This window comes from Mirounga leonina, unplaced genomic scaffold (genome assembly GCF_011800145.1).
Source record: "Mirounga leonina isolate KUSES-001 unplaced genomic scaffold, KU_Mleo_1.0 Mir_168, whole genome shotgun sequence".
Taxonomy (NCBI): Eukaryota; Metazoa; Chordata; class Mammalia; order Carnivora; family Phocidae; genus Mirounga; species Mirounga leonina.
Genome location: NW_023270426.1, coordinates 21,889,676 through 21,911,876, shown reverse-complemented (window position 1 = coordinate 21,911,876; position 22,201 = coordinate 21,889,676). Strand labels below are relative to the sequence as shown.

General features: G+C 42.2%; 1 protein-coding gene and 1 pseudogene across 10 annotated transcripts in view; one reads left to right on the top strand and one right to left on the bottom strand.

The window, feature by feature from the left end:
• The window catches only part of KLHL3 (kelch like family member 3), a 279,538-nt gene that overhangs the window by 180,267 nt on the left and 77,070 nt on the right, over positions 1–22,201 (top strand). For 8 of the 10 annotated variants that reach the window (XM_035014190.1, XM_035014193.1, XM_035014194.1 and 5 more), the window contains 2 exons: positions 10,124–10,230; positions 21,573–21,694. In XM_035014190.1, the coding sequence (XP_034870081.1) occupies positions 10,124–10,230; positions 21,573–21,694 (229 nt within the window). Of the gene's footprint in view, positions 1–10,123; positions 10,231–21,572; positions 21,695–22,201 lie in introns of those variants that run through there. The other 2 variants (XM_035014198.1, XM_035014197.1) reach the window with 2 other exon arrangements.
• On the bottom strand, positions 336–1,835 carry LOC118016669 (annotated as a pseudogene).

The window sequence follows — 22,201 nt, the reverse complement described above, 5'->3', positions numbered from 1 at the left end:
CATTAATCTATTTTCTGTCTCTATGGATTTTCTTATTTTGGAATTACGTAATACATGTCTTGTGTGACTTCTTTCTTCTTTTTTTTCTCATTCAACTTTTGTTTTGATGGTTCTCAAAATTCTGTGACAGATTCTTGGTCAGGTTATTTCCATTAAAAAGTACTGATTTTAAAAACTAATAACTAATTTTTTTATTATGTTCAGTTAGCCAGCATATAGTACATCATAAGTTTTTTGTTGTAGTGTTCAACGATTCATTAGTTGTGTATAAAACTGCCACACACACACACACATAATAGATGGTCCACAAAATATTCTCCTTTCCTTCTGAAGGTTTTACGATGCACTGTTATCATTAACCAGTCTTTTACTATTAAACTTAAAAGGCCAATTGACACAAACAGTTCTGAGACCGTTCTTCCACCACTGATTAAGACTGACCTGGCAGGGATTGGGGATAATATTCATTTAGCCTTCTGAGCTTTCTGGGCAGATGTGGTGACCTTGCCAGCTCCAGCTGCTTTGATGACACCCATAGCAACTGTTTGTCTCATGTCACGAACAGTAGGATGGTCCAGAGTAGGGCAGTCAGAGAAGCTCTCAACACATAGGCTTGCCAGGAACCGTATCAATGATGGCAGCATCACCAGATTTCAAGTACTTGGGACCATCTTCCAGCTTTTTTCCAGAACGACCATCTACTCCTTCAGCTCAGCAAACTTGGAGGCAGCGTGAGCTTTGTGACAATCCTGCACAGATACATATCCAGCACTGATTTGGCCTGGATGGTTCAGGATAATCCCCTGAGCTGTGAAACCAGCTGCTTCCATGGGTGGGTCATTTTTGCTGTCACCAGCCACATTGCCATGACGAACATCTTTGACAGATATGTTCTTGACGTTGAAGCCCACATTGTCCCCAGGAAGAGCCTCACTCAAAGCTTCATGGTGCTTTTCAACAGACTTTCCTTCATTTGTAACATTGATTGGAGCAAAGATACCACCATGCCAGGTTTAAGAGCACCAGTCTCCACTCAGCCCACAGGGACAGTACCAATACCACCAATTTTATAGATGTCCGGGAGGGGCAAACACAAGGGCTTGTCAGTTGGAAGAGTTGGTGGCAGAATGCAATCCAGAGCTTCAAGCAGTGTGGTTCCACTGGCATTCCCAGCTTTACTGGTGACTTTCCATCCCTTGAACCAAGGCATGTTAGCACTTGGCTCCAGCATGTTGTCGCCGTTCCAACCAGAAATTGGCACAAATGCTCCTACTGTGTTGGGGTTGTAGCCAATTTTCTTAATGTAGGTGCTGGCTTCATTAACAGTTTCCTTGTGTCTCTTCTGACTGTAAGGTGGCTCAATGGAATCCATTTTGTTAACACCAACAATTAGTTCTACACCTAGTGTGTAAGCCAGAAGAAGGGCATGCTCATGGGTCTGCCCATTCTTGGAGAAACCTGCTTCAAATTCACCACCAGCAGCAGCAACGATCAGGACAGCAGTCAGCCTGAAATATACCTCTAATCATGTTTTTCATAAAGTCTCTGTGGCCTGGGGCATCAGTGATGGTCACATAATACTGGCTGGTCTTGTATTTCCACAGGAAGATACCAGTGGTGATACCACATTCATGTTCAGCTTTCAGTTTTTCCAAGACCCAGGCATACTTGAAGGAGCCCTTTCCTATCTCAGCAGCTTCCTCAAATTTTTTGATAGTTGTTCGTCAATCCCACCACATTTGTACGTCAGATGACCAGTAGTGGTAGGTTTGCCTGACCGCATGTCCAGTGCGGTCCATGACGATGATGTTGATAGGAGTCTTTTCCTTTCCCATTTTGATTTAGGTTTAGTGGTGGTTTTTCATGACACCTGAGTTCTGGCGGCAAACCCATTGTGAAAAAGCTTTGTGACTTCTTTCTCAGGATAATGTTTTCAAGGGTCATTCATGTTGTAGCATGTCTCAGTATTTCATTTCTTTTTATTGCTGTATAATAATGCATTGCATGGGTATACGACATTTGAGGCCAGCCATCTTGTTGTTATGAATAATGCTGCTAGGAACATTCACATACACATTTTTGTGTGGATGCATGTTTTTTTTTTTCTTTTAAAGATTTTATTTATTTATTTGAGAGAGAGAATGAGATAGAGAGAGAGCATGAGAGGGGGGAGGCTCAGAGGGAGAAGCAGACTCCCTACTGAGCAGGAAGCCCGATGCGGGACTCGATCCTGGGACTCCAGGATCATGACCTGAGCCGAAGGCAGTCGCTTAACCAACTGAGCCACCCAGGCGCCCGAATGCATGTTTTCATTTCTTTTGGTTGTATACCTTTTGGTGGCTGGGTCATACGATAACTACATGTTTAACTTTTGGAGGAACTGCCAGACTGTTTTCCAAAGCACTGCACCACTTTACGTTTCTACCAGCAGTGTATAAAGGCTTCAACTTCTTCATATCCTTGCCAACACTTGTCATTTTTTGTGTTTTTGATTATAGCCATCCTAGTGTCTGAGGTAGTATCTCATTGTGGTTTTGATTTGTATTTTTCTCTTATCATTAATGATGTTGAGCATCTTTTTACATGCTCATTGACCATTTCTATATCTTATTTGGAGAAATGCCTTCTTAGATCCTTTGCCTATTTTTAAGTTGGGTTATATGTCCATTTTTGAGTTAAGAGGGTTCAAGGTCTTTAGACATTCCAGATACAAGCCTCTTTTCAGATATATGATATGCAAAGTTTTTCTTTCGTTGTTTGGGTTGTCTTTTCACTTTTTTGATATCCTCATGGTGTGTTTGGAAGCACAAAAGTTGTAAATTTTGATGTCTAATTTATCTGTTTTTTTCTTTTGTTGTTTATGGTTTTGGTGTCCTGTGTAGCGAACCATTGCCTAATCAGAAGTCATGAAACTCTACCCCTATGTTTTCTTCTAAGAGTTTTATAGTTTTAGCTCTTATATTTAGGTCTTTGATCTATTCTGAGTTAATATTTGTATATCATGTGAAGTAGGGGTCCCTTATTTTTTGTATATGATACCCAGTTGTCCTAGCACCATTTGTTGAAAAGACTTTTTTCCCCTGAATTGAATAGTCTTGGTACCCTTGTCAAAAAGCCATTGACTGGGGGCGCCTGGGTGGCTCAGTTGGTTAAGTGTATGCCTTTGGCTCAGGTCCTGGGATCCAGTCCCGCATTGGGCGCCCTCTCAGTGGGGAGTCTGCTTCTCCCTCTCCCTCTGCCCTCCCCCCTGCTCATGCTCTCTCTCTCTCTCAAAAATAAAAAAAAATCCATTGACTGTTTTGTGCAGCAAAGGAAATCATCAACAAAATGAAAAGCCACCCTAGTGAGTGGGAGAAGATACTTTCAAATGATATATCTGATAAGAGGTTTATATCCAGAAGATATAAAGAACTTCTACAGCTCAACACCAGAAGAACTGGATGCCTGGGTGGCTCAGTCGGTTAAGTGTCTGCCTTCAGCTCAGGTCATGATCCCATGGTCCTGGGATCAAGTCCTGCACTGGGCTCCTTGCTCAGCGGGGAGCCTGCTTCTCCTTCTACCTGCTCTGCGTGCCGCTCCCCCTGCCTGTGCTGTCTCTCTCTCTCTGACAAATAAATAAATAAAATCTTAAAATAAAATTAAAAAAACAACACCAGAAGAACAAACGATCTGATTAAAAATGGGCAGATGATCTGAATATATTTTTCTTTTTTTTTTTTTTAAAGATTTTATTTATTTATTTTGAGAGAGAGAATGAGAGAGAGAGCACATGAGAGGGGGGAGGGCCAGAGGGAGAAGCAGACTCCCTGCTGAGCAGGGAGCCCGATGCGGGACTCGATCCTGGGACTCAGGATCATGACCTGAGCCAAAGGCAGTTGCTTAACCAACTGAGCCACCCAGGCGCCCTGAATATATATTTTTCTAAGGAAGATATACACATGGCCAACAGACACATGAAAAGATGCTCAATGTCATTAATCTTCAGAAAGTACAAATCAAAACCACAATGAGATATCACCTTATACCAGTCAGAATGGCTAGTACCAAAAAGATAAGAATGTTGGTGAGGATGTGGAGAAAAGGAACCCTCGTGCACTGATGGTGGAAATAGAAATTGTTACAGCCACTGTGGAAAGCAGTGTGGAGGTTCCTCAAAACATTAAAAATAGAAATACCATATAATCCAGTAATTCCACTACTGGGTATTTACCTATAGAAAATGAATACACTAATTTGAAAAGATATGTGCACCCCTGTATTTATTCCAACATTATTTATAATAGCCAAGATATGGAGACGGAGACAACCTAAGTGTCCGTTGATAGATGAATGGATGAAGAAGTGTGTGTGTGTGCGTTCCATTATGCATATGTATATAGAGTGGAATATTACTCAGCCATAAAAGGGAGATGTCATTTGTGACAACATGGATAAAACTAGAAGGTATTATGCTGAGTGAAGTAAGTCAGACAGTGAAAGCCAAATACCATATAATTTCACTTATATGTGGAATCTAAAAAAAACATGAATTGAAAAACCCCTCAAAACAGACACAGGCTTGTAAATACAGGGAAAAAATTGGTGGCTGCCAGAGCAGAGAGGAGTGGGGGAATGGACAAAATAGGTAAAGGGAATTAAGAGGTACAGACTTCCATTTCTAAAGTAAATTAGTCATTGAGATGGAAGGTACAGCATAGGGAATAAAGTCAGGAATATTATAATAATGTGGTATGGTGATAGATGGTAGCTACAGTTATTATGGCGAGTATTGTGTAATGTGTAGAATTGTTGAATCACTATGTTGTATTCCTGAGGCTAATACAACATTGTATGTCAATTATACGTCAATAATAAGCATTTAAAAAATAAATGATAAAATTTTTAAAAAATGAATTGATTGTAAATATGAGGGTTTATTTCTGGATTCTCTATTCTATTGATCTATATATCTGTCCTTATATTATTACTACGCTGTCTTTAGCTTTGTGGTTAGTTTTGAAATTGGGAAGCGTGAGTCCTTCACCTCTGTTCTTTTTCAAGATTGTTTTGGCCAATCCAGGTCCCTTGCATTTCCACATAAATTTTAGGTTCAGCTTGTCAGTTTCTGCAAAGAAGCCAGCTGGGAGTTTGATAGAAATTGTGTTGAATCTGTAGAACAATTTGGGGGAGTATTGCCATTTAACAATATTAAGTCTTTCAATCCATGAACACTGGAGGTCTAGGTCTTCTTTAATATCTTTCTTTCTTTTTTTTTTTTTTTGGTGGGCAGCAAAGGAAAGTTTATTGAACGTTAGTACAAAGCTCCCAAAGAGGGAGGGGACCTGAGAGGGTTGCCCTCTTTAATTTCTTTCAGCTGTGTTTAATAATTTTAGAGAATAGGTTTTGTACTTCTTTTGTTAAGTTTATTCTTAAGTATTTATTCTTTTTGATGCTATTATAAATAGAATTTTTCTTAATATCATTTTTTGTTCATTGCATGTGTATAGAAATACAGTTGATTTTGTTTATTGATATTATATTCTGCAACCTTCTTAAACTCATTTGTTTTAATTTTTTTTGGTGTATTTCTTATAGGATTTTCTATATATGAGATCATGTCATGTATGAATAGAGATAGTTTTATTTCTTCCTTTTCAATTTGCATGTTTTTCATTTTCATGTTCTATTTCATTTTCTTGCTTAATTGCCCTGGCTAGCAATCCTAATCTTCTCTTACTTATCAGTAGTATTTGGTATAGTTGGTTATTCCTTGCTTTTTTGTAGCCCTCTCTTCACTTGACTTAATGGACACCATGCTTTTTTTGGTTTTCCTCCTGTCTCACTGTTACTTTCTCATTTCTTTAGCTGGTTCTTTCTCTTCCCTCTGACCTCTTAACCATCTCCCACCTTTGAAATTAAGACTCATGTATCCATTTCCCTACTTGATAAACCCTACTTAGATGTCTAATATGCAGCTCAAATTTAACCTTAACAGTTTTAACTTAACTGCTAATCTTAAATGAAGTGTTTTGTGGAAAAAAAGAAATGTTAACATTTACTGAATGCTTACTATTAGCACTATTCATTATCTTGTTTATAACACATCTGAATTCTGATATCCAGGGGACATGCACCCTGGTCACTTTGATTCCAGGGCCTGAGCTCCTTCCTAACAGCTATCACAAAGTATATAGCCCTATTTTTTCTTGTGACACACACTACTCCAAAGAACAATCTCAAGGTACAGTAGTCTGTACCTCTTAATTCCCTTTACCCATTTTGTCCATTCCCCCACTCCCCTCTCCTCTAGCAACCACCAATTTTTTCCCTGTATTTACAAGCCTGTGTCTGTTTTGAGGGGTTTTTCAATTCATGTTTTTTTTAGATTCCACATATAAGTGAAATTATATGGTATTTGGCTTTCTCTGTCTGACTTATTTCACTCAGCATAATACCCTCTAGTTTTATCCATGTTGTCACAAATGACATCTCCCTTTTATGGCTGAGTAATATTCCAGAAAAAAAGAATCCTATAAGATTTCTAATAAATGGAATTAGAAATGCTTCTGAGCCATGCAGTGCTTTAGAGCTTCTTCTTCTCTTTTTCATACAGAGTGGATACACTCCAGTGTGCAGACAGGCTTTACTATTCCCAGGGAAAGCCAACATTGAGTTTCTGGCGAGTTTGTCTTGGTCACTTTCCTAGGCTGCAGTTTTTCTAGCCTTGAGATACACTTCCAGTCCATCAGAACCATTCTCATTCATTTGCTTAACTGGATTCTCCATCTTTATTCCTCATTCCTTCTTGTCTCTTTCCCATTTGTTCATGAACAATCAGCTCCTCTGGGTTTGTGCAAGACATCCCACTCTGACATTTCCCTTTTCAGCATCTGGCTCAGCTTTTGCTCACCATTTCTGACTCATCTGTTTTACTTTTCCTTATTAAAATACTGATTATGAGAACAACAACAACAGTTGTACTTTTTGGTCAGTTGTTCTTTTTTTTAAATTGAAGTATAGTTGACAAGTTACTTGTACTTTTAAATAGTAGTGATAAGAGAACTCCATTGTCTCCCTAAAATTTTTAAGGAAAGTGAAGTGAAAATGTTGGGAATACATTTTTACAATAAATTTTGGCCAGATCTATAAAGAACTTATTAAACTCAACATGCAAAGAACAAATAATTCAATCAAGAAATGGGCAGAAGACATGAACAGACATTTTTCCAAAGAAGACATCCTAATGGCCAATAGACACATGAAAAAGTGCTCAACATCACTCGGCATCAGGGAAATCCAAATCAAAACCTCAATGAGATACCACCTCACACCAGTCAGAATGGCTGAAATTAAGTCAGGAAACGACAGATGTTGGCGAGGATGCAGAGAACGGGCAACCCTCCTACACTGTTGGTGGGAATGCAAGCTGGTCCAGCCACTCTGGATAACAGTATAGAGGTTCCTCAGAAAGTTGAAAATAGAGCTACCCTATGACCCGGCAACTGCAACACTGGGTATTTAGCCCAAAGATACAAATTTAGTGATCTGAAGGGGTACGTGCTGCCCGATGTTTATAGCAGCAATGTCCACAATAGCCAAACTATGAAAAGAGCCAAGATGTCCATCAACAGATGAATGGATAAAGAAGATGTGTACACACACACACACACACACACACACACACACACACAGAGGAATATTATGCAGCCATCAAAAAGGAATGAAGTCTTGCCATTTGTAACGACGTGGATGGAACTGGAGGGTATTATGCTGAGCGAAATAAGTCAATCAGAGAGAGACATGTATCATATGATCTCACTAATATGAGGAATTCTTAATCCCAGGAAACTGAGAGTTGCTGGAGTGGGGGGGGCGGGAGGGAAGGGGTGGCTGGGTGATGGACATTGGGGAGGGTATGTGCTGTGGTGAGTGCTGTGAATTGTGTAGGACTGTTGAATCACAGACCTGTACCTCTGAAACAAAGAATACATTATATGTTAAAAAAAAAAAAGAAGATAGTAGGAAGGGAAAAATGAAGGGGGGGAATCAGAGGGGGAGACGAACCATGAGAGACTATGGACTCTTAGAAACAAACTGAGGGTTCTAGAGGGGAGGGGGGTGGGGGAATGGGTTAGCCTGGTGATGGTTATTAAAGAGGGCACGTTCTGCATGGAGCACTGGGTGTTATACGCAAACAATGAATCATGGATCACTACAGCAAAAACTAATGATGTATGGTGATTAACATAACATAATAAAAAAAAACTAGCCTGTTCTCAGATGGCATTTGCAATCTTATCTGGTCCCCACGGTCAACGGACATCCACTAAGAAAGATGAGAATACTGTGGTGAGATTGTTTGTCCATGTTCTCATAGCCAGTTAGGGGCAGAGCCAGTTCTCTTCCCAGTTGAGCTGGTTTATTCTGATAAAATTTATATTTAGAGCCTGCTGTCCACTGTAGGGTGAGGTCCCATCCCCAGGTTTTGCCTCTTGCTGCTCGGAGGTCTCACCCTTCCCAGAAGCCCCCTCATGGGGACTTTATTCTTTTCACCTTTCCCTCTTGGAGCTAACTTCTCTTCTGTTGTTTTCTCTTTCAAAGTATCAGCCAATCATGAGTCATTATGGTAGTATATCCAGAGTCAGAACTAGACTCAAGACTCAGCCTTCCGTGGTTTTGGGCCACCTCTCTGAACGTCATAGATCATCTGGCATTTACAGCTCTAGCCTTTTCAGGCCTTATGATTCTATTTCTCTGATAAGCAGTCTTGGACTAATGTCTGAATAGTTGGCAAAGGTTTAATATGCGACACCAGGGCTGACAAATAGGTAGCTTCTATTCCATCAATTGATCCTGGCAGACTCATTATATTCATCTTATTGCTCTCACATGGAGCCTAGTCATGACTCAGACTTTTCAGTCCAGTGTAGTGCACTAAGTAACCACTGCCACTGGATTGCAGTTGACATGTGTTTGTCCTGTCTTCCCTCCCACCTCTAGTGCTTCACTCTGAAGGAGGGATTAGTGGTGACCGGGTAACCTTGGATGTTAGGAACATGGGTTCTGGAATTTAGCTACCTCCATTCAAGTCTTGTTTCCACTACTCCCTTTTTGTATGAACTTGAGAAAATTACTTAACTTCTCTGGGCCACAGTTTCCTTTTTTGTAATATGGAACATAATAATAACCCTATCTCTTGGGGTTTTAGAGAGGAATGAATGAAATATTAGGTATAAAAAAGTGCTTAGAACAGTGCCTAGCACATAGAACTTAATAAATGTTAACTATTGGAAGGCTGGTGGGAGAAAAATTCTTGGGTTGAAACGGTCTTGTGGAACCTTTTCAATCCTTCAAAGTAGTCTAATATTCATTCTGTCTATGAGTGTGGATTGATCCCTTTTAGGGTTTATTCATTTATTCATTTATTTAGTAAAAACTTAGGGCTTTCTATATGCTAGGCTTGCAGCCAGGTGTTTAGGATATAACAGTAAATAAGTCCTTTTCAGAGGGCACAGTGTAGTGGGGATGACAAGTAAAAAGGTAGTTATAGTATCCTTAACAATTGCAAGGATTGGAGTTTGCACAGGGTCTTCAGGAGTAACCTTCTTGGTGATAATGTTAAATCTGGGTGGGAAGATGAATATTTGAGGCCTCCAGACCTGGCTTGCCTCTTACCAGTATTTCATAGATATTGGATCCCCTGGGGGATTGTTAATACTTGTTCTCACTGGTGGCACACCTTGGTGGCATGCTCCTTGGCATTCAGGCAGTCACCCAACGCATAGCCCCAGGCTTCCCCCCTTGCTCTCTGAGCTGCTGTCCTCCCCCCACCCCTTACCATCTCAGTCAGAGCTGCTGGAGTCGAGGAGCAGAGATGTGAAGACAAATGAAGGAGACCTGAATTGGCAGTACGGGGTAGTTGGATCTCTCTGTGTGCCTTAGGAAAGCATGAATACCAGGTTTATCAGGGACTTGGAAAAGTCGATGAGCTCATCCCCCTGCCTTAACTCGGCACGGCAAATGTCTGTGACAGCCTTGTATGGTGGCAGCGTGGAATCTGGGTGGAAGAAAAACATATCCTTGTGTGGCTGGGGGTGGGCATTGGTACTGTGACCCATGCTGTCCCCTCACTGGTGTTTTACAGTAAACAGCTGTTGTGTGACGTGATGATTGTGGCGGAAGATGTCGAGATAGAAGCCCACCGTGTGGTCCTGGCAGCCTGCAGCCCCTACTTCTGTGCAATGTTCACAGGTACGGTGAGGGGCAAACAATAACCCACAGTTTCGGGCCCGCAGCCCCGCTGAGGGAATATTTCGGGTGGTGGCATGAGGGGAGGGCGGAGAGAGAATGCTGTGACACTCACTATGAGGAGCTTCTGTGTGCCAGAGACTATGTTTTGCACCATGGAGGACTTGATGCACCCAGCCTGGCGTGCAGCCCCTTACCCACTCCGAGGAAAGAAGAAGTAGCATCAGGTTATTAGTTCTCAGACTTTGGCATGCACATCATAATTGTGTAGGGGAGCTTTTAGACGTGTAGGCTCTTGGCTCATCCCCACGCCTCTGATCTTCCATTTTGCAGACGGGAAACACTAAGGCCGAGAAAAGGGAAAGGGACTTGCCCCAGCTCACACAGTAAATGAGTGGAACTTGGTTTCTTGATGCCTGGCCCCATGCTGGACTAGCTTGTCCTTCCCTAGCCATTCCTACCAGGCAAGGTCTTCGAACCTCCTTGGGCCTTTACAGGAGTGTGGAAGAGATTAGGGAGAAGTGATGGTGGGGCTTGGAGGGGAGAGTAAGACAGGAATTTTCGCCATCTGGCATTCAGTTTCAGCACTTTTACCAACTTTCTAGAGTCCCTGCTTCCTGTACATGCCAAATAGCCCTGTCCAACTAGTTCACATGTGAGACTGAATTCCTTGAAACCCATGGGCGGAACTTCCTGTCTGTAGTACTTTACAGTACCTCCCCTGAGCTATAAATCACTGCTGACCGAGGGCCAGCTGGGCTGGGTGAGACCCTCGGACTGGGTCAGGTGTTCCTTCCCACGATCGCCAAGTACCCAGTGCTGCTTTTGAGCATGGTCACCATCCCTCTGTGTTCCTGTTTGTTTCCTGGGGTCTGCTGTGCCTGTGCTCAGGCGTTTGGTGTATCGGCTGCTTCTCATCCTGCAGTTTTTTTAATTTTTAATTTTTTTTTTAAAGATTTTATTTGTCAGAGAGAGAGAGGGAGAGAGAGTGCGTGCACAAGCAGGGGAGGCGGCAGGCAGAGGGAGAAGCAGGCTCCTCTCTGAGCAAGGAGCCCAATGCGGGACTCGAACCTGGGACCCTGGGCTCATGACCTGAGCTGAAGGCAGATAGATGCTTAACCGACTGAACCACCCAGGCTTCCCTCATCCTGCAGTTTACTGCTCAGGTGTCTCCTCTGAGAGGCCCCCTCTGACGATCCTTGCCATAGTTCCCCACTATATATTTTTTCATAACATTTGTCCCTGTCTGAAAATCCTGTTGTTGGTTGTTGATGTGTCTTTTTATCTTTCTCTCCTCATTAGACTGTAAGCTCCATGAAGACAGAGGTGTTGTTTACTATCACATCCTAAGCATCTGGTACAGAGTAGGAGTCAGATGTTTTTTAAATGAATGAATGAAATGTCTCCACGGTTGATGGTGAGCTTTGAGCATTTGAGCACCATGTCTTGTCACAGTTGAATCCTCAGAGCCAACCACAGGGCATGGTGTTTAGGAGAAGTAAATAAATGAAGTTTGAAAGAATGAATGTGGGCTTGCTAAGAATGGGTGAGTGCAGGCACCCAATTTTTGCTGAATCCTGGGTGAGAGTGGTTCTAGTTGGGGGTGACTTAGTACTTGTGTTTTGAGAGTTCCTCACCTGGGGCTCCCTGTTGGCTCCTCATGTGAAGGAGCTGGTCTCAACTTGGAGCTATGCCTCTCCTAAGCAGACCAAGACACTCTTACCTCACTGTGAGCCTTGGGCTGGGAATTAGTAGCCTGGAAAATGTGGCTTAGAAAACCAGCTAATTTTACTACCTGGAAGGTTTGAGCTGCATTCTCTTTGGCATAGTTTCATACTCTAGTAGTAAGGTTTTTATTTCTTTGTTCCCCTCTCTCCTTCCTCCGTCTCTCTCTCTTTAAAATAATTCATTTTGTTTGTAATAGTTACTTAGCTGCCCCTTCACTAAGTAGCTCTGCCCATCCTTCTTCTCTTGCCTGTGTGGCTTGGAAGGTCCAGTGTGGAGAGAGGAAATCTGTTTGGAATTGTAGTTTTGGCTCCACTTGTGGCTAATGAGCTTGCCTCTGGGGTAGTGGAAGCACCTAACCAAAACAAGGTGATTCTGTTAACAGATAGAAAAGATGCTTCTGGAGCAGATCTTGGAGTCTAGTCATTGAAGGGAGGAAAAAAATCAAGAAGAAGACAGTCTAATGTGATGCCCAACTCAAATCTTCTGTTGAATCTGGTTACTGTCCATCCTTGTATCCTTCCATATATCTAGCCAGCCAGCCAGCCAGCCAGCCGTCTGCCTGTCTCTCCACCCACCCATCCATCTACCCATCTAAATACTACTCACATATGTTCATTGCAGGAAAAAAAAACGAGAAAATGTAGACAAGCCAAAAAACAAAAATAAAAAATTACATGTAATACAACATACAGATAAGATTATAGTTTATATCCTTTCAGACTTTATATTTGTAAATATGTACAGATACAAAATAATTTTTAAAAAATGCTTATTGAGAGAGAGAGCATGAGCAGGGGGGAGGGGGAGAAGCAGGCCCCCTGGTAAACAGGGAGCCCGAAGTGGGGCTCAATCCCAGGACCCTGAGATCATGACCTGAGCTGAAGGCAGCCACTTAACCAGCTGAGCCACCCAGGCACCCCCAAATAAATTTTTAATATAAATTCATTTTGTATGTACACAGTTGATGTAATGTGTATACTTAAAAAAAAGTTGCTGTTTTTTTTAAAACATCGCCTGGAATGTTCTTCCCACGGCCTCTTTGCCTGTCTAACTCCTTTGCATCTTTCATTACTGCTGAAGCAGCACTTCCTCAGGTCGGCTTTCCCATGATCCCCTTGGATTAGGTTAGATTCATTTGCTACTTACTCTTAACGATACTTTGTGCTTGTCTTTAGTATTAGTGCTTATCTCATTGTTTCCTCAATATCTGATTGCTCTGGTCAGTCAGTTAAGAACTGTACCTGAATTCACTGCTGTGTCCCTGCTGCCTGACATGATCTTCCATGTAGTAGGTGCTCAGTGAAAATTTGCTTAATTGAACCAGCGGTATATGGTCAATATATTTTCATGTCAGCGAAATCACATCTACATCATCATTTTAATGGCTTCATAAGGTTCCATCATATATATCCTAATTGAAAATCCATTTCCTCTTTGGTTAGAAAATACAATTCTTTCTTTCTTTTTTTTTTTTTTTTAAAGATTTTCATTTATTTATTTGAGAGAGAGAGACAGAGAGAGAGCATGAGAGGGGGGAGGGTCAGAGGGAGAAGCAGACTCCCTGCCGAGCAGGGAGCCGATGCGGGACTCGATCCCGGGACTCCAGGATCATGACCTGAGCTGAAGGCAGTCGCTTAACCAACTGAGCCACCCAGGCGCCCAAAGATTTTATTTTTTAAGTAATCTCCACACCGAACCTGGGGCTCAAACTCAAAACCCTGAGATCAAGAGTTGCATGTTCTTCCAACTGAGCCAGCCAGGTGCCCTGCATTGTGTTTTCATAACTCTTTCCTATATTATAGATTTGGGAACTTTTAGACATTGTATTACCAGAGATTTTTTGCTCAGTGCTTCAATTTTTTCACATGAATTTTTATTTTTTTATTTAATTTTTTAAAGATTTTATTTATTTATTAGAGAGAGAGAGCACGAGCATGAGCTATGAGGAGGGGCAGAGGAAGAAGGAGAAGCAGGCTCCCCGCTGAGGAGGTAGCCCGATGTGGGACTCGATCCCAGGACCCTGAGATCATGACCTGAGCCGAAGGCAGTCACTTAACCAACTGAGCCACTCAGGCGCCCCAGAAAATACAATTCTTTCTAATATTTTGCTACTACAAGTGATTCTAGAATGGGTAGCTTTGCCTCTTAATCTTATTTACCTTCTGAATATTTCCTTAGCATAGATCCCTAGAATAAGGGTGTGCACATTTTGAAGACTTGTGAGACACATGCCAGGAGTCCACAGTTCTTGGAACAGTTGTACCAGCTTATACTTCCATCAGCAATATATGAGATTTGTGTATTTTTCAAGGCCCCTTGATTTTGCTTAAACCTTGATAAACAGGTACAAACAAAAAGTAACATTGTAAAATTTTGTTCTGATGATCAGGTTCAGCTTCAAAATCCATAAATTTAGTCATGAAGAGGCCCAGCTGACTCTCATTAAGTCCATTTCTATCAGCATGTTTAAGGCCAAAATGAAAAGGAAAAAATACTCGTGACATTCTTCTGACTTGAGTGGTGTGATTACGATCTTTTTACTCGGGCTTAACGTGTTTTTATTTTTAGTCCTCAGAGTTCATATTGCCCAAGTGTCCCAGATATCAGCTCTGTTCCTTGACCATGTCCTGCCTAGAATAACATGGAATAAATGTGAAACAGGTCTGAGTGCACACAGGAGAGTGTGGAGAGGCAATCAGCTTGTGAGAAGATCTGGGATGGGCCATCACTCAAACGGTCCAGCACTCCTTTAGCATAGACATTGGACAGGCCAATGATGCTGCATTTTGCCCATCTTTGTCCTGTGAATATGGAATACTTTAGATTCCCCCGCTTCCTCCCTATTTAGCAACTCCATTACCAGGGAAGCTAATTTTACCCAATAGCTGAGTCAGTTTTTGTCTTCTTTGTTATCATGCCCTTCACTATGGGTTCTATTTACTAGAGTATTTGTACTCCATGTGGGTCCCTACATGTCGTCCAAGTACATTAAAAACAACCCCCTCTTATGGTGTTAAAGGAACCAAGTTTTATTTTATTTATTTATTTAATTTAAGAGTTTTTTTTTTTTTTTTTAAGATTTTGTTTATTTATTTGACAGAGAGAGACACAGTGAGAGAGGGAACACAAGCAGGGGGAGTGGGAGAGGGAGAAGCAGGCTTCCCACCGAGCAGAGAGCCTGATGTGGGGCTCGATCCCAGGACCCTGGAACCATGACCCGAGCCAAAGGTAGACGCTTAACGACTGAGTCACCCAGGCGCCCCTAAAGGAACCAAGTTTTAAAGAATATGTGGGCTCAGGGTATGAACCCCTATCATCACTTGACCTGATAGAAGTATGGGATTGCTTGCTGTCCTAGGCTCTGTGTGGTTTTTGGAGCTGTCTACGTACAAGGTCCTCAGGTATAGCCTGAGGATTTAAAGAAGTTTAAGACCTAGTCCTTAAGTCCAGGCCAACATCATCTTTCACCTAATTTCCTCTAGCAACCTTTGAACTGGTCAACCTGCCTCCTATTTTCTTCCCTCACTCCTAGCCCATTTTCTACACTATAGCTATCACATCTAAAATATCAACCTGATGTATCTCTTAGCTTCTTAAAATCTGTCAGGGGCTTTCCATTGCTCTCAGGATGAAGTCTGAACTCCTTGGCATGGCCCACAAGGCCCTCCAGTGGTCTAGACCCTGCTTATATCTCCAGCCTCGTCTCCCCGTTCCTCCCTTTGCATGCTGTACTTCTGCCACATTCAGCTTCTTAGGGACCTGGAACAGGTCATGTTCTTTCTTATTTCTCTTTGCCTGGAATATATATTCTTCCCTCATACTCATCTCTCTTCTGAATAACTATGACTCCTTCTTCAGATCTCATTTTAGATCAACGGTTCTTAACCATTATGAATTAATCTGATGAAAACAATGGACTCTGCCCCCCCAAAACAACTATGGACTCTTGTGTGATCATTTGGATTACAGTTCAGGGTGCAGGAATCCCTGCTTAAGAACCCTTTTTAAGCTGAGCCTTTTTTCTAGTATTTAACATACTTTGTAATTGTTGGTTTACTTGTCTCTTTCTCCACTGGACTAAACTCCATGAAGGTAAGGGCCATAACTTATTCATCATGGTGTCCTGTGGCCTAGCACAGTGCTTGGCACATAAGTACTGTTTGATACACGTTTGTTGAATGAATGAATGAGTGGGTGAATGAATGAATGAAAGAACAAATGAAAGAACGAACAAATATCTGCCCTTGCTTGGATCATGTTCTTTTTGGAAGAACAGTACATGCAAGGTACAGATGACAAGCAGACATGGAGGGGGCTAAAAATATGTGCAACTCACAGACATTTTCTGAAAGTTCAGAAACTGAACTTTCTGGGCTGGGCCTCTTGGGAAAGATAGAAGAGGAGGGCTCTTGGGTTGACCCTGAAGATGGAAGGACTTATAGGGTTCATGTTTTGTTTTCTAGGAATATTTTGTCAGAGTAGTGGAAGTGAGGAAAGGAGCAAGAATGACCAAGCCTTTGTTGGTTTCTGCCCCTCAGGAATTGCTAGAGTCCATGGAATTATGAGATATCAAGAGAAAGCCCCTTTTCTTTCTTCCTTTTTTTTTTGCTCCAACAAGTATTTTTTAAGTGCTTGTTATATGCCAAGAGCTTTGGTGTCGAGGATATTTTGGCAAATAAACTTGACAAGATCTCATCCCTCTTGGTTCTTGCTTGCCTAGGTCTTATGTACTAAGTTGTCCTTAGAATTTGGACCAAAGCCTTGTTTGGGAATACTTTTATCAAGGTCATTAGTTAGGGTGAGGTTTCAATTACACAGGGATTTATGAGAAATGAAATGCGGTCTATAGTTAGGCCAAGATGCAAATCCCAGCCCTGTCTGTCGCTAGCTATATGCAAATACCTTTTGAAATGCCAGTTCTTTAATTTGTAAAATGGAAATAATATCTACCTTCTGGAGTTGTTACAAGGATCAAATGAAATAATGTGTGCAAACCCTTAGCAGAGGTCCTGACACACAGTAGTAACTATTATTGCTACCATTTTCAGAGTCTGTTTAAGCTGAAGCCTTAGTTTAGTGCAGTAATTTCTGCTGGTCTTAAGAAATACTTAAGATCGGATTTGACAAGTCTGCATGACTTATACAGGTTTCCAATTTCCTATAAGGGAACTTTCTTTTTTTTAAAAGATTTTATTTATTTGACAGACAGAGAGAGAGAGGAGCAGGGGGAGCAGCAGAGGGAGAGGGAGAAACAGGCTTTCCAGAGAGCAGAGAGCCCAACACAGGACTCGATCCCAGGACCCTGAGATCATGACCTGAGCTGAAGGCAGACGCTTAACCGACTGAGCCACCCAGGCGCCCCTATAAGGGAACTTTCTTAAAACATAGGTTTTGTTTTTGAGGCCATGGTCTTTCTTTCACGTGTTTTTTTCCCCCTTGTTTATTGAAGTTCTAAGTATTTAATACAGAAAATTAGAAACTTCAAAGTCATGTTAAAGAAGCAAGAAAAAAATCTCCCAAAGTTCTACCATCTAGAAAATTGTGTCTTAATATTTGCTGTACATTTGACTAATAAGAATGATCTTTCAACCCCCAGAAAAATAAAACTTTTGACCATATATACTAATATTTTCATATAATTTTAGGAGTTTCCACTTGTTTACCCCAAAGTTACAAAATTGACTAATATGACTCCCAAGTACAGATTCCACAGAGAGAAAACAATCAAGCTGGGCTCTGTTTTCACACTCATATAAGGGTTTCTGAATCTCTTGGTTCTTGTGTTCCGGTGCTTCTTTTTTCAGTCTTTTTTCTAAGGCCCAAGTTCTTAACCAAAGAATTGACTGTCTGTAATTATCTTTTGCATTATAATTATCAACTGGACTCTTACTGATGAACTTCTTAATAGCTATTTATTTATTTAAAGATTTTATTTATTTGAGAGAGAGAGAGGAAGTGCACGAGTTGGGGGAGGGGCAGAGGGAGAGGGAGAAGCAGACTCCCCACAGAACAGGGAGCCAGATGTGGGACTCGATCCCAGGACCAACTGAGCCAGCCAGGTGCCCCATTAACAGCTATTTAGAGAGAGAAGTTGAACTTCTGATTTCCTTGGGTGTGTGTTTTATTTATGTGTCTTGGAGTAAACTCAAGAGGGAGATTGTGAGAGCCTGTCTAATGGGTGCAGTAGAAATCCACTGTCCTTTCCTGTTTCCTGTTAGCCTCTTTGTGCTGCCTCAGGGCCCTTTATACTGAGGCCTTTTCACTGGCTTCTACCAGCAATCAGAGAGAAGACAGAACACAGTGGAGGGTTTCTGGTCTACCTGATCTGGCAGTGGAGGGAATGGGCAGGATTCGGAGTGGTTTTCCTCCCTTTCCTCCCTCTTCCAGACTCATTCAAATCTCTAACTGTGTCAGGATGGGAACTGTGGATTGGTGGAAGAATCATGTGCAGCTCGTGCAGCTTGGAGGTGGGCGTCTGCAGCCCACACACTGTACTGTACTTTATTTTCTTGGCTCCATTGCACAAATTCCACAGAGAGAAAACAACTACCCAGGCTCTGTTTTCGTACTCACACAAGGGCTTCCGAATCCCTGTTTCTTGCAGTCAAGTTGCCCTTTATTTCAGTCTACAAAGACTCATGCCTAGCCTGTCTCTTCCTTCTGAAATCAGCAGCGTTTGTTGAATGAGCCTGGCTATAATAAACCCATATGCTGTCTAGAGAGCACAGGCTGAGCTAAGGGGCCTCAGGACTGCAGATGTGGTGCCACGGCTGCCCTAGTTCACAGGCTCTGTCCTTCCTTTGTTGGATTATTATCAGGGCCTCCCAACTGTTTTCCCTGCCTCTGATCCAGCTTCCACCATGTGTCCAAATTTTCATTCAGAAATGCCCATCTGTTGATGTCATTCTCCTGTTTATAACCTTTCAGTGGTGCTACACTTAGGAGAAAGTCCAACCTCATTTGCATGGCTTACAGGGCTCTGCAAGGCCTGGCTCCTGGCTACCCCTCTAGCTTCCTCTCACTGTCACCTGGGACCAGCCTCTCACTGTTCCCCAAATTTATCCTTTTGGCACTTTCTTGCCTTTACACCTAAGGTTCTTACCTCCAGCTCATGCTCCCTCATCTTTGCTGCCTGTGGAAATACCCAGCTTCAATGTGACCTCCTACTAGGATGACTTCCCGGGGTTGGCTGTTCCATCTTCTGCATTCTTGGGATTTAGTATAGAGCAGTGAGTATGAGTGTGGGCTCTAGGGTTCTACTCCCTGGTTTCAGTCCCAGCCTGGCCCCTTCCTAGATGTGTGACTGTGGACAAAATGAATACCCACCCTCCTGTGCCTCAGTTTCTTCATCTGTAAAATGGGGGATAATATTAATGAAACTCATGAGTGGTTGTGAAGATTGAAAGAGGCACCACTTTCTTTTTTTTTTAATTTAATTTTATTATGTTACGTTAATCACCATACAGTACATCATTAGTTTTTGATGTAGTGATCCACGATCCATTGTTTTCGTATAACACCCAGTGCTCCATGCAGTACATGCCCTCCTTAATACCCATTACTGGGCTAACCCATCCCCCACCCCCCTAAAACCCTCAGCTTGTTTCTCAGAATCCATAGTCTCTCATGGTTGTCTCCCCCTCCAACTTCCCCCCCTTCATTTTTCCCTTCCTACTATCTTCTTCTTCTTCTTCTTCTTTTTTTTTTTTTTTAACATATAATGTATTATTTGTTTCAGAGGTACAGGTCTGTGATTCATCAGTCTTACACAATTCACAGCACTCACCATAGCACATACCCTCCCCAATGTCTATCACCCAGCCACCCCATCCCTCCCACCCCCCACCACTTCAGCAACCCTCAGTTTATTTCCTGAGATTAAAAGTCTCTTATGGTTTGTCTCCCTCTCTGGTTTCATCTTGTTTCATTTTTATCCTCTCTTCCCCTATGATCCTCTGTCTTGTTTCTCAAATTCCTCATATCATGAGATCATATGATACTTGTCTTTCTCTGATTGACTTATTTCGCTTAGCATAATACACTCTAGTTCCATCCACATCGTTGCAAATGGCTAGATTTCGGGTTTTTTGATGGCTGAGTAATATTCCATTGTATATATATACCACATCTTCTTTATCCATTCATCTGTTGATGGACATCTTGGCTCTTTCCATAGTTTGGCTATTGTAGACATTGCTGCTATAAATATTGGGGTGCACGTACCTCTTTGGATCACTACATTTGTATCTTTGGGCTAAATACCCAGTAGTGCAATTGCTGGGTCGTGGGTAGCACTATTTTCCAACTTTTTGAGGAACCTCCATCTGTTTTCCAGAGTCGCTGCACCAGCTTGCATTCCCACCAACAGTGTAGGAGGGTTCCCCTTTCTCCGCATCCTCGCCAACACCTGTCGTTTCCTGACTTGTTAATTTCAGCCATTCTGACTGGTGTGAGGTGGTATCTCATTGAGGTTTTGATTTTGATTTTGATTTGGATTTCCCTGATGCCGAGTGATGTTAAGCACTTCTTCATGTGTCTGTTGGCCATTAGGATGTCTTCTTTGCAGAAATGTCTGTTCATGTCTTCTGCCCATTTCTTCATTGGATTATTTGTTCTTTGGGTGTTGAGTTTGATAAGTTCTTTATAGATTTTGGATACTAGCCATTTATCTGATATGTCATTTGCAAATATCTTCTCCCATTATGTCAGTTGTCTTTTGGTTTTGTTGACTGTTTCCTTTGCTGTGCAAAAGCTTTTTATCTTGATGAAGTCCCAATAGTTCATTTTTGCCCTTGCTTCCCTTGCCTTTGGTGATGTGTCTAGGAAGAAGTTGCTGCGGCTGAGGTCGAAGAGGTTGCTGCCTCTGTTCTCCTCTAGGATTTTGATGGACTCCTGTCTCACATTTAGGTCTTTCATCCATTTTGAGTCCATTTTTGTGTGTGGTGTAAGAAAATGGTCCAGTTTCATTCTTCTGCATGTGGCTGTCTAATTTTCCCAACACCATTTGTTGAAGAGACTGTCTTTTTTCCATTGGACATTCTTTCCTGCTTTGTCGAAGATGAGTTGACCGTAGAGTTGAGGGTCCATTTCTGGGCTCTCTATTCTGTTCCATTGATCTATGTGTCTGTTTTTGGAGGCACCACTTTCAAGTGCTTCGCATAGTGCTTAGTCACAGTTAGCACTCAGTAAATGTTACTTTGTATTGTTGTTGTTATACTGGTACTTTGTATATATCTCTATTAAGCTCAGATCATCTCATATATTTTTATATATCGGCTGTGCTAGACCTGTTCTCCTTGAGGGCAGGTGCATCTCTTGTTTACTTTTCCTGGCCCTGGGTATATAAGCTTGCAGTAAATGTTAGTTGAATGAGTTACTGCACACGGATGTGCTTCAAAATGGAAATGGATGACAGCGTGGGGAATGTTTCAGACTGGTTTGCGGGTGATCACAGATCCAAAGTTGGTGTGACCCCGATGTCGGCTGTTTTATACTCCTCTGCGCCCGAGTCCTTTCTGCTGCCTGCTGGTGCTTTTATGTTGCTAAGACAGGGCAACTTTCTCTGTGAAAGTTAAGCACCAAGTTTGTGTCCATTTTGGTTTTGTTTTGGACTGTAGGTGACATGTCTGAGAGTAAAGCCAAGAAGATAGAAATCAAGGATGTGGATGGGAGGACGCTGAATAAGCTGATTGACTACATCTATACGGCAGAAATTGAGGTGACCGAAGAGAATGTCCAGGTAAACTCAGCCCCAGCTCACAGCTCATCCCACACTCAGGGACACTGTTCTACAGCCTCATTTCACTGAACCCTCGCAACAACTCATTTGGTACCTGGAGAGGAAACTAAAGCTCCAAGTAGGTTAGGTGACTTGCCTTGCATCACATGGCATGTTGGTGGGTGAACGACCCTCAAACTCATGCCTGCCTGACTGTGGCACCCATGCCCTTAACCACGAAGCCATGATACCTCTGAATGAGCTTGGGCCCCGAGCACAAAGTCTTTATCTCATGTTGGTTCAAACTCTGGGTGAAGGAAGAACTAAAAGCCTGGTTGACCCCACTTATCCCCAGTCATCGTCTCATCTCAGGGATTCTCAGAGCGGATTGTGAGGCTGTTAAAAATTGTTCCTGTTTCAACATTAGTCAGCCGAGTTTCTCTGAGCGCTCATGCTCAGAGACGGAGGTGCCAAGCACCAGGTCTGAGCCTCAGCAGGGGTGTGTGGCTGCCTTTTCCTCCTTTTGCT